Source organism: Chelonia mydas, chromosome 2 (genome assembly GCF_015237465.2).
Source record: "Chelonia mydas isolate rCheMyd1 chromosome 2, rCheMyd1.pri.v2, whole genome shotgun sequence".
Classification (NCBI taxonomy): domain Eukaryota; kingdom Metazoa; phylum Chordata; order Testudines; family Cheloniidae; genus Chelonia; species Chelonia mydas.
This window is the reverse complement of record NC_057850.1, coordinates 181,716,698-181,730,412: the sequence shown is the minus strand read 5'-3', so window position 1 is coordinate 181,730,412 and position 13,715 is coordinate 181,716,698. Positions and strand designations below refer to the sequence as shown.

Here is a 13,715-nt window from a genome sequence, read left to right as displayed (position 1 = left end):
CCTTCTAGTGGATATCTGCTTTTGAGCTATTAAAAAATGCTATGTCCTGTTTACAGAAGCAAATGTAAAGAGAACCCTTAGTGTGTATTTTAAAAAACTGCAACACACAAAATGGCTATATTCAAAATTCATCGCTTTGAAATATTTTATTTACCCATATACCTACTTTTCTACTTCGTCAGACATTTACCCTTACTTTGTTTGTCAATGCTGTACTAGCATAAAAATACAATAATTTAATGCTGCGCACAAAGGATTCAGTTTATGTAAGCGATAAAAAATGCTAGTGAATGGCTTTTAATTACATCTACAAATTCAGCTCATTCTTTCTGCCCTGATGTGCAACTGTAGTAAAGCCTTACTTCTGTTTTCCTGCATTATTTTCAAGGAAAGCAGGGGTAAAATGTGTGATGCTATAACCAAAAAGAATTAAGTATAAAATGAGATTGCAGTTTCAATGGGGAAATTATTAATTTATGTATTTTTGATTTACTTTCTGCTCCTCCTGTTCACAAACTGAAAACCACTAGACAACCTCAGAGGCCCTTTCCAACCTTATCATTTACAATCCCACAGATTACAAAAAATACTATTATCTTACCATTTTTTTTTTTTTGCCCTGTACTATTCAGTTTTCATCTAGCTACTTCCACTCACCGGTAGAATTTTTAAATTAAATATAAATTAAATAATTTTTTAAGTTTTATTTTGCAAATAGCAGTTTTCTTCCACAAGAAAAAAAACAGTTACACACCTTTTGTAACTGTTGTTCCAAATGTACTGCACATGTCCATTCCACTCTGGGTGTGTACAGCCACTGGAAGATTTTCCCTCGGTGATACCCATCAGGACAGCTTGAGCGCCTTCTTCTGCCATGTGCCGCTATTGCGGATATAAAGCACCCAAACGACCCCACACCCCCTCAGTTCTTTCTTTCCAAAAACGCTGATATAGAGGGCAGGAGGGCCGTTCATGAAATGGACATGTGCAACACATATCGAAGAACAGTTACAAAAGATTAATAATCATTTTTTTCTTCTTTGAGTGAGTGTACATGTGCATTGCACTCTTGGTGACTCCAAAGCAGTAATATACAAGGAAGGATCGGAATTTTTGTACATAGAGACCATGGTACAGTTCAACCAAATTTGGCATCTTCCTTTAGTAATGGGTAATGATGTAATGGGAGGAGGTGGTGTGCACCAATGACCCAGTTGTTACTTTACAAATGTCCTGGATAGGAATTTGTGCTAAGAACGCTGCAGAGGATGCTTGCGAATTCATGGAATGAGCAGTCAGGTTACTTGGTGATGAAACACCTGTCTGTTCCAAACAATGATGGATACACGAAGTTATCCAACATGAGATTCTCCATGAGGAGATTGGGAGACCTTTCATCCTGTCCACTCTAGCCACCAACTGTTAGACTGCCAAAATGATTTAGTCCTCTCTATGTAGAATGCTAGAGCTTCTAAGACTAACATCCAATGAGTATAGTCGTTGTTCATTCCTATTTCCTCCTTTACTTGTGCTGTGGTTTTAGGTAAAACACAGGTAAGTAAATTGCTTGACTACTATGAAAATCTGAAACTACTTTAGGGAGGAAACTCGGATAAGGACATACGTACACATTAGCTTTAAAGAAGACTTCTGGCAGAAGTGATTTCAGTTAGGAAAACCACTTTCCAAGAGAGGTATAGTAAGAAGCACGCTGCTAAAGGCTAAGACGGTGGTCCCATACATTTAGACAAGGCCAGGTTCAAGTCTCACATGTGCAATCACTCTGTAGATCTAGCTGCACCTCCCACTGCTTCTGTTGATTCCCTAGGTGCTGATGAGGACCACCAGGACCTGCTTAACCACCCCCTGGAACTGAAGTGGAAATTCTGGTGACCAGCCCTGCCCCTCTGTATACCAACTTGGAGGGCAGACTGTCCTTCAATAAATAGGGCTTGCGTATATTTAGGTTTCATCATCTAATTGTCCAAACTTAAAAGTCCCAATTAACACAAACAAAATCTTTCCTCCTTCACTGGGGCTATTCCTCGGTCTTTCTTCAGGGCTTAGCCTGCAGCCCCTCCCATCCGCTGGGCTCAATACCCTTGCAATAGGCTTGTACACCTTCCTTCCCTAGGGTTGGTAGGGGAATCCAATCCCACCCTTTACTCTGGATTCTGACCAGGGCCCTGTACTGAACAAACAGATGTGCTCCTTTACTTGTGCTGTGGTTTTCCCTGAGCCACTTTCTACCCAGCCTTTTCAGTTCCTCTTGGGGTCTCTGTCTCTCCCCTCATTAGTCAGTTCTCTCCCAGGCCTCCCTGCCCAGAGTGATTTCTTCACTGCTCTGAGCTTGGCTTAGCCCCGCCCCAAGGTCCCCAGCTCACAGCACAAGCCGCCCTGTTATGCAGGTCACGTCTGTCTAGTTTCCTAAATCTGGATTTAGGTGCCTAACTAAGCATATAAATTTGAAAATTTGGTTTAAATTTATTAGAATACAGTGGTTTTCAACATTTTTTCATTTGCAGAACCCTAAAAAATTCCAAATGAAGGTGCAGGGCCTTTAGAAATCCTAGACAGTCTGTGGGCCCCCAGGGGACTATGGACCACAGGTTGAAAACCACTGGATATATTATATATCAAGAAAAGCAAGTCTAGGGTTTGCACCCTAGACTGCCATGTGGATGGGCAAATACCTTGGTCCCATGATCCTCAGGTTGACATACGGTGAGAGTACAACTCTATACACTGCCACTGGGAATGAATGAAGGGAAGTGAGTAACAGAACAGCAACCCCTTTGGTCAACTAAGAACTGGCAACGGAGGACAAAAGTATGGGAGATTACATTAAATTGGCCCAGTAGAGGGAGGATTGGGATTTAAACCGACAGGGAAATTTAAACACATCCATACAGTTCTGAAAGGGATGCTGAGAAGCCATGGGGAAAGTATACGTAAAAGAAAAGAAAGGCAATTTGCAACAATATAATTCAGAACCAAATTCCAATCAGATCATCTTAAAATGAGAGCCCTAAATGACCTAGGTTGGGGCTACCAGAGAGATTGCCTCTCTCCATACTGCCACAGCTGAGATCAGCAGTGATGCTCAAGCTGCATCACCCTTGCCATACTGGAGAGCAGGCTGTACACAGAGTGCTCTCTAAGCGGTCCAAGATTTTGGAATATGCTCTTCATTTGGATCTGAAATACCCCAAACTTAGTAAATCTGAGGACATGCTTCAAAAGCCATTTATTTGATAGGGTTTTATGGGGAAAGCTGAGAGTATTTTGCTAACAGCAATGGTACAATGTAAAGGAGCTTTTCTGTTGCTTTTATTTACTGGCTGGCTGAGTTCATCCGTTAACATTTATGGTTGTTTAATCCTGCTGGCAGGCTGAGTTTGTTATTTAACATGAGTTTTTAAAGCTGCAGGGTGGTCATTATATTGTGAGAATAATTGTCAGGTGCCTAGAATTTTCTGTATGGGTTTTTATTTGGCTTTGTGATTGTTTAAATCTAATAAAAGAAATAAATTACATGTATGTATTCAGTTTGAGTTGTTTTGTTTTTTAATAAAAAAGTCTAGCAGCTCTAAGAAAACTTCTGAAATAGTCTCAACTTGGATTAATGTAAAAACACAAATTATGGTAGGTACAAGTTATTCTATGCATACATCCTATAGAGCACAAATACATACTTATTAATTACTCAAAGAGGTGGATGGGGCAAATTGAACTCAGTTCAGCAAAAGCCCTTCTAATACGACAGTTAGGAAAATTAGTCACACGACAGCACAATGTCTAGGTAATAATGACGACAGATCTGTAGTGCACTTCATGTAGTTCTTAAATAGACCTCATGAGGGTCAGCTGATCGGAAAATGCTTACAATCTCTGATATTTGGACTCAAAGGTGAGCCAAACTCCAGCACCCTTGAACTGCCCCCAGATTAACACAGCCACCATGCTTTGTTCCTCACTGTCTTGCATGTAATTCTCTATGGAAACTAATTCATGAGGCCACTTCTTTAAGAGAAATTTCAGAGGACAGAGAACAACCCATGCTGTGATACCACATGAAACTGGGCAGCTGACAATGGATAGCTTGAGGGGCTGTGGCGTTAAAAAAGTAAATATAATTAATGTACATAACTTGTTTGTATCCCTCTTCCCTACTATTCATATGTGACTTGATTTAGAGAAAAAGAAAAAAATTAATGCAATGGACCTAACAAAAAAATATGCACATCATCACCCTGACGACTTTGCTTGTATTTTTTATCCTACTTCCCTCCCCTTAATTTATTTTTTAATGATATATGTTTGGGGGGCAGTGATTGTCTCTATGTATTATGTTCAATGCCTAGCACAATGGGGCCCCAATCAAAGATGAAACCTTGTGCATTATCATAATACAAACAAATAAATAATGGGAACTATTAGGTGACATCTCCATATTTTGGAATCTATTTTCCCTGTGATATGTACAGCTCCCATTAACACTGATCATAGTTAGAATCTTCAGGAATGCAAAGCTCCCTTGGGCTTCCATGGAAGTTTCACACTTGTAATAACGACCGTAGCAGGCCACAAACAAGCAAATCAGCATAAGAATGGGGAACAATCCCCTTTAAATGTAAAAATCTATCTTATTACCACAGAATCTAAATTAAAGAGCATATTTAAACTTCTACAACTTTATTTAAAATGTAGAAGTTGACAATAAAACATAACCAGAAGTTTATTTTGCATCAGAGACTTAGACTTGTTTAAATAGGATTTAAAAGCATCCAAAATTATTGTACAATGTCACTATAGTAATTTGAGGTTTTGTGGTTAAAAAAAAAAAAAAACCACATCTGCTCTTGAGTTTCATTAAGAGGTAATCAGCTTGAAGTGATGCACCCAGCATTATATATGATGCATTTTGCCCCAGATAAGACGGTAAAGCTACTCAGCTTACAAGAGCTCAATGCAGAATTTTAAAGCAGAGAATATAGATCTTAACAGAATTTGATTTTGTGTGAGGCACCTAATTATGTTTCTGTACAGATGTTAAGTGACATGCAATATATTTAATAGCTATTTATTAATAGAAAATGAAAATGCTATATTGTAATCATTTAAATAAGAGGCAACATCTATAATCTTAAAACACACACCCACAAAAAATTACTGTCTGTCAACTCTTTCTCCAAATAGCACTACAACCTCAGAATTATTTGCAACAATTACTGATATTAAAATTCTAAATGTAAATGTAGAATTACTCATGTCACACCTAAATCCACATACACACATGGATTTTATACAAGTAGTTGTATTTACCTGACATGTGAAAGTCATGGGGTGAAAGTAAAAGTCCTGGCCCTAATGAAGTTAATGGCAAAACTACAATTGACTTTAATAGATCCAGGATTTCACCCATGATGTTCAGTAGTCCTAACAAAAATGCAAGAGAAGCCAACTTTAAATGGTATTTCTGTTTCAGGGTGCAGTTCTCATTATTTGAATTTGGTGTATCTTCCAATTGTGACTTCTATTTCCATGGTCTTTCACAGACATGTTTTTTTCTAACAACAAATTAATATCAAGGTTTCATAAGAACTTCAAAAATCACATTATGCTTTAAATAGAAACCTCACAATTGGTGCACTAAAAATATTACAGCAAAGGATGGCAGAGATATGAGCTAGTTAGAATCAACAAAAATCTGTGATTACAGAAAAAATTATAGGCTGAAACTTGTTCTACAAGGCATCAGGTAAGATATCATATACACTTCTATCATTATAAGCAATTAGGTGGGATCTTTTTTAAAGTGTTCTTTGATGTGAGATGTGCTATTTCAATGCATAAGCAATTCAAATATGGCCATTTTACATCTGAATTGCACTTCATCATCACTTCACTTATGTAAAAAAAACAACATTCTTTTATTTCTCTAATCCACAGTTAAATATTTTTGAGTCCTACATGTCTCTACAAACAAGTTTACTCTGAAGTAGACAAAAGAAAAAAATCAAGTATATCATATTAAAAGTAAATATAAGCTTACCTAGCAGCATACCAGAAATTCAGTAAACAGGAGGTTTAGGATTAGAGGCTAGGTGCAGGCCAATAAGAAGCCAATAGTGATAATGCATTAGGTTTTATTTTGATTACACTTTTATCCCAAACAAATTAAAATATGCAATTAATCAAAGTATGATTTCACGTTATAAATATTAGCAAGGCAGATGAATCAAAACAAAAAACTTAGAGAATATAGAACTTGTCATACCAAATCAGACTCACGATCCATCTAATCCACTTTCTTATTTCTCTGAGAATGGCCAGTACCGGATGCTTCAGAGAATGGTGCAAGAAACTCTACATTAGGCAAATGTGGGATAATCAGCCCCCCCTTTAAAGGTCTCCTCCAAATTTTTAATACTTAGTGATTGGCTTAACACCTGAAACATAAGGTTTTATAACCCTTCAGAAATGCTATGCTAGCGTTAACTATTATAACTCTGGATCAGTGTTACTCAGACTGCAGCTCGCAAGCCGCATGTGGCTCTTTAATGTGTCTCCTGCAGCTCTTTGGAGCACATGATATTAAAACACTGTGTGATTTAATTATTAACCAATATAAGTTATTAACCAATCGGGATGCTTTTACTATGTAATTAACAAATTGTAGTTGAAAAAATAATAATACTTGAGTCAGCCATTTTGCTGTGAGATGGATATAGATATAGACAGATATAAACTAAATATTTTCCCTGTCATACTGTTTAAATATGAATACATAGTACTATAGTAAATGAAACAAATTAAGACTAGGGCTGTCAAGCAATTAAAAAAATTAATTGTGATTAATCGTGCTATTGATCACGTACACTTGGTATTCTGTGTTGTAATTGAAATTGATATTTGAAAATGTAGAAAATCATCCAAAAATATTTAATAAATTTCAATTAGTTAACAGTGCGATTAATCATGATTAATTTTTTTTTAATTGAGATTAATTTTTTTGAGTTAATCTCGTGAGTTAAGTGCGATTAATTGACAGCTCCAATTCAAACTACTATGGCTCTTTCGATCACACTGATCACTAATTTGGCTCCTGAACCACTGATGTCTAAGTATCACTGCTCTGGATATTCTGGTTATCCAGGTAAACCCCAAACCGTCTTTGAATCTTGCTAAATTTCTGGTTTCAATGACATCATGTAGCAATGAGTTTCACAATCTAATTTCACATGGGGTGAATAAGTAGTTCCTTGTATCCGTTTAGAATATATCTTTTTAATTTCATCGAATGTCCCCTTGTTTTTGTGCTATGAGACAGGGAAAACAGAAATTCCAATCTACCTCCTGTATCTCTCTCACACCCCCTCCTTCTCTCTCTTTTCTAAAGTAAAACAATCCCTTTATTTTCAATCTCTCTTCATATGAGAAGTTTTCCATATTCCTAATCAGTCTCATTGCTCTTCTCTGAATACCCTCTAATTCTTCAATATCCTTTTTAACATGGGATGGTCAATACTGCACACAGTATTCCAGATGAGGCCATGCCATTGATTTATATAATAGCATTATATCTTTTTCTATATTATTCTCCATCCAGTTCCTTACACATACTAACATTGTTTTTTTGACCACAGCTTCATATTTTGCTGAGGCTTTTCACTGAGTGTCTAAAATGATGTCCAGATCCCTTTCCTGAGTTTATACAACAGTGTAAACACCTATAAAAGTTCACTAAAGCATCTATTAGAAAGGGGAATAAAATGTCAGACAAATAGATACCAAAAAGTTTTAAATTTGACAAGTCATATCCAAAACCAAAAATAAAGTACTGTTCGCACTCAAAGTATGGAATTCTCAATCATACGTACTTCATCGTACGTTATGTCTTTTTCTTTTCTTAGAAGAGCTACATTACTATCTGAGCTAATAAGAAAGACCTTGCATTGCAGGAATCTAAGAACACACACTTTTTTATTATTATTAAGCTTCATTTTGCTCAGAAAGCACCATACAGGTTTGAAATATTAAAAATAAAATTGTAGTTTGCAAGCCAAGAATACTCTTTGATCTTGAGTACCACTGAAGATATCACATCCGATGAAGTGAGCTGTAGCTCACGAAAGCTTATGCTCAAATACATTTGTTAGTCTCTAAGGTGCCACAAGTACTCCTTTTCTTTTTACTGAAGACATCAGGGAATAAAAACACTTCTGTAGTCTAAAGGAAGAAATTCCAAGCCCTGCACCTGGTTTGACCAGCTGGGCAGATGCCTGGGAGTGGGTAAAAAGATATTACATACACACAGCCCTACAGAGTGGTTGTGGAATTGCTACACGGAAATAGCTTTGGCCAAAGAGCTTTTATGTTACCCATCTTCATGAAGGAGGAGGGAAAGAACAAGAGGATACTTGCTGTGGCTATCCATGCCCTATCCCCCGATTGCTGTGCACAGGGAGTTCACTCTGAGTGAGGCATGCAACCTCCACTCCTCCTCCAGATCATATTCATAATTTTCCCTGTTGTATGACAAAGTCAAGGTCAATATTACATTTACGATGGAGGCAGAAGATGGTTTCACAACAGAGGATTTAACAGAAATACAAGTTATGTTCAGAATGCTGAATGAAGGATCAAATACATAGAATAGTCTTTTACAGATAACACTTCATCCTTGAGAAATTCATGTATTCTGTCACTGAAATAGAGGATCCTAACTATATAGTTCATCACCCACAAAATAATGGTGTCGCACAAAATAATATACAAGAAACCACTAAATCATCACCCTCATAAAAAGACACCAACTTATTTGGGACTCTGGCAAGGGACCATACTAGACAACACCAGCCATGCCATTTTAATGGGGAAGATGTATCATTTTGCTGATTGACAGAAATGCAATGAATGTAATGTGCTCCCTAGCAACAGTTCTAATTAAGTGAGTGTGCCTTTTATGAAGGTTTCACAGTAGCAGCCCTGTTAGTCTGTATTCGCAAAAAGAAAAGGAATACTTGTGGCACCTTAGAGACTAACAAATTTATTTGAGCATAAGCTTTCGTGAGCTACAGCTCACTTCATCGGATGCTTATAATCAATGTGTTAGTCAAATAAATGTGTTAGTCTCTAAGGAGCCACAAGTACTCCTTTCCTTTTATGAAGGTGAATTCAGCTTTGACCATGTAATTAATCAAACAAAATTATAAAAATGTACCTAAAGCTCCATTCAGTAGTATAACTTTCTGAGCACAGTAGCTAAATAATTTTCAAGTTCTCCATTGCACTTGTTAGGCTTTGACTTCGTACTTTTTAGAGCCCCATTTGTTTGGATTGATGGAACTGTATGTGCAGAAACAAGAGTATATAGATTTCCAGTTTATTTACTCTTGGAAAGACTTTCTGGACCAATCCATGAGTCACTTTCAGAGGAGACTCATTCTGGGTAGGAGAATTTTGGCCTTTTGATTGATATGTCTGCCTGCCATTTATCCAAGGCCAGTTAATAAGAAAACTCCATTATTCCAGATTGTTGGAGGTGTATTGCAGAAACTAATTTTACAGGTAGGAAATTCATTTTTCTGAGACACTTGGTTAGTAAAGTGAAATCCCCTCTATCAGCACAAACCCCAGTGGAAACAATAATATTAAGTGGCTACCCTGATTGTGCTGCAAAGATAGGTTTCAGAATGGTAGCTGTGTTAGTCTGTATCAGCAAAAACAATGAGGAGTCCTTATGGCACCTTAGAGACTAACAAATTTATTTGGGCATAAGCTTTCGTGGGCTAGAACCCATTTCATCAGATGCATGGAGTGGAAAATACAGGAGCAGGTATAAATGCATGAAAAGGTGGGAGTGTGACCTCACACCTGGTAAGGCAACTCCCATCTTTTCAAAATTAACTGGAAGAAGTGCAGTGATTTCAGGGACAAGAACATCTACTTGTTCTGAATACGAATATTTGATAGCATTCAAAAATTAGCATATATCAGCACACTAAAGAGATAAGTGCAATATATAGTTCCATAGTAAACCTCTGCCTAGTCTGTTTCAATTTAAGATTCAAATCGAATGAGAACCTATTTTTTCTTATATTTCTTTTTTGTGTTTGAGTGACCTCTGGTGGATGTTTGTACAGCAAAAACAAAATTGTTCTTTGCAGGTCGCCTTGAATACTAAACTTTGCAAACTTTTATCAAAAGGTACTGAACTCCTCAAACAAGAAGCAGAGGGACTTTGTGCATATAGAAATTTAGAAGGGTTGATTTTTTTTTCTCTCAACGTCTGCATGAGTGTAACGTTGGGAAATGTGCCAGACTGACAACCTGCAGACTGAAGTCCTCTATTCACTGAACAACACACACACGAGTAGTTAAAGATTGACAATACTATCCCACCCAGGGGAAACTACCTTATCCTGAAGAGACTATTTCTAAGGGTAAGGAGATAGATTAAGTCTCTATGCCCATTCAGGGCTTGATCCTGCTCCTATTCAAACCAATGAAAAAGCCCATGTTGACTTTAACCACGTGGATTCAAGCCCTTAAGACCCTGGCCTCTCAGCTAAGATGGTCAAAACAAGAACTTACTAGGGCCACCAGTGTTAGGTTTTGTGATGTGGATAATCATTCTCTAGGAACTGGACTGAGACCAGTCACTTCACATTAGGTGTAGTTTAGATCCCCCAAGATGTTCTGACTGGCTGCAGCCTGTTGTGACACCCCAGCATGCAACTTGCTTCATTAAGACGCTATCTCAGAGTTCTAACTGAAGTATTAACTGGCTCATAAGGAGACAAGTAAGGGGCATTATTTTTTTAATACAATTCAGAGTACAATTTTGAAGGGATTATTTTTAATATCTCAAAGGCATAGAATCATCATCAAACATCTCAAAACTGTGCCTTACACTTTAGAAAACATCACAACCCCAGCATGAGTTTGTGGTCACATGTCAACCACAGAGCCGTGCTAGTACGTGCACTCAGCTCACATGGTATCAGTGCAGGAGCTAGCCAATGTCAGTTTGAGGAAAATAAACCAAAAAGTCGCAGTATTAAAAAATATATTTTAAAAGTTACTGGTATTTATGTTCTTTGAAGTCAGACTGTCCAGCTCTTGACACTGCTGTGACGACTCAACAGGCACCACAGCAGGCACCAATTAGAGCTCTGCAGGTCTAAAGATCTCTGACAGCTCCCTCCTACTCTTCCTCTCCTGAGCCAACCATACTTTGGAAAGTCAACCAGTTCTTTGTACAGTTTAAAATGATTTTAAAATGTATATATTTACAGATTACTTTGAAGACATCAAAATGTTTGCATTGGATTCTGCTAGGATGGGTCAACTGTCTGGTCTCACAATATGTTTATTAAAGCTGAACAATACTTTTAATCTATGGGTGATTGAAAATAAAATTCTTCTTTGGGAAAAAACTTATTTAGAATAATTATCGTTAGGGCTAGAGTAGCAAACATACATACAAGCTGGAGATGAACGTTCACGAAAGACATTTTCCAGCTAGTCTACCAGAAATATTAAAAATAATCTGATCCACATACCAGATGGCTCTGGAAATGACAATAGCTCTTCAGTTTGAACATGCCCCAGGTCAGTAGTTTGTCCGGGGTCCAATTGCTTAATGGTTGCTGTGTGGAATTCATCCATAATTTCAAATATATGGGCTTTTTGAGTTTATATGGAAGATCACCAGAATGGGACACAGTCTGGGCAAAAAGCAGTATTAGCTCAGTGCAACAACTGCTCAATTTCTTCGTTTAAACTCACTTAATGGAAGTATGCTTCATGAGTGTTTGTTATTCCACACTTTCCATGGGATAACATATCTGCTATACTAATTTGATGGGAAATGGCTGGCCAATATTTAATAATATTCTACCGGATGTAAAGATTTCCCAGGCAAATACCTGAAAACAAAAACTGTATGTGTATCTTGGAACTATCCTTTAATGTCTCGCTTCATTAAAATAATATCAGGAAACATTGCCACATCTGAGAGAAAGAAGTTAAAGGTGACACTGACATTACAACCTGGAATTCAGGTAGGATGCAGTTGGTAACAGTGCAAGCTTCTGAAGTAATCTAGAGTCTTTCCCCTATTTCTGACGTGTGATTTTAAAATATATTGCCAGGAATTATGGAATAAGATTCCAGATTATCCAGTAGAATTTTCATCTTTCTCAGAAGACAAACACACGTCACAAAATGCTATATCAAGATAATTATTATAGATAATAATGAAATGATTATGCACAATGTTCTGTATGGTGCATCCAGAAGAAGGCACCTGGAATAAAAAAATAAACTATGAAAACTGTAGTGCTACATATGTAGTTAGCTATTGATTAACCAACGACTGTGTGTGCCTAAAGTACTAAAACTCTCTCCTGAAGCCAGATCTGTATACGGAGGATGTGTATTTGTGTTAGGAGAAATTTTAGCAGCTGTGCTGTTCATGTGCTGATGTCCACTGAATAATAGGGGCTATGCATGAAAATCTCTTCAGTTGTTAATTTCCCTGTTTTGTAGAAATCTCATCAACCTTAAACACTTTAGATAAACATGAATGATTGGCTGCCACCAAGTTCAGGAGTTTTGTGTACATGTGCCATATGCAAATAGTAAAATTAAAATGAAATATATGTGTTGGACCAGTCTTCTGATTAAGTCATGTCAGCTAACCATCAGTATGTGAAAATTTATAAAAGATTCAAGTGGTATGGAATAAAAACGTTCGTTTGTTCTCCGTACTAAATAATCTTCCCCTGCAATATTATGTTCTAGAATGGGTGGTAGAATGTCAAACTGAGTCCCATTCCTACATCCTTTTTCCAGAATTTAGTTATCAAATTTATTTTGCTTTCTTTAAAACAATAGTAATAATAATTACCTTTGAGGATAACTGACTATACAGAAATCCATCATATATTTTACATTATTCCAAAATTCAGTAAAGAAGTGTTGTGATAGCCTAGTGACAAATACCTGCAAAACTGAGTTTCTGAAAAAGGCTGTAAATATTGCAGTTCTGCCAAAATATATTTAGAACAACCACAAGAATAGCATAAATATATTACAACATGGATGTATACAGTTAGCTGATAGGATGCACTGTATGCCCATTTTCACATTTGGGGGGAAATAAAGCAGAGTTCAATGAAAGCTGTGAAAATTTCTGAGTTTGCGAATAAAAATATCAATAGTCTTCTGAATTTTTGGCAACTTAAATAATCAAAAGGTAACTTACTTCAGTAACAGGTACATTTTCTTTAAGTTCAGTTGTATGCAATGCTAGTAAAGCAATCACCCTGGCTATTTTGGCACGTCTGTGAATTAAATACATTTGTTAGCTTCATGAAAAAAATTAAAATTTGGAAAAAAAAAAAAAAAAAAAAAAAAAAAAAAAAAAGATCAAACAAGTTCAAGATCCTACTTATTTACAACGGTGTATTGTACACAGTGAGTACAACAGAGGTGGGCAAACTGCGGTCCGTGGGACCATCCTGCCTGGCCCCTCCCCTGCTGTCTTCCCTCCCCCGCAGTCCCCAGCTCGCCATGCCGCCAGCGCTCTGGGTGGCAGGGCTGTGAGCTCCTGCCAGGCAGCGTGTCGGCATGGCTGGCTCCAGCTCTGAGTAGCATTGTAAGGGGGCGGGGAGGTTGGCTAAGGGGCAAGGGTCCCAGGAGGC

At 37.3% G+C, this 13,715-nt stretch overlaps 1 protein-coding gene across 14 annotated transcripts in view; it reads right to left on the bottom strand.

Annotated features, from left to right (window-relative positions):
- ULK4 (unc-51 like kinase 4) overlaps nucleotides 1–13,715 on the bottom strand; it is a 395,815-nt gene that overhangs the window by 334,102 nt on the left and 47,998 nt on the right. For all 14 annotated transcript variants that reach the window (XM_037890225.2, XM_043540763.1, XM_043540762.1 and 11 more), the window contains one exon: nucleotides 13,277–13,355. In XM_037890225.2, coding sequence (XP_037746153.1) covers nucleotides 13,277–13,355 — 79 coding nt within the window. The remainder of the gene's footprint in view (nucleotides 1–13,276; nucleotides 13,356–13,715) is intronic.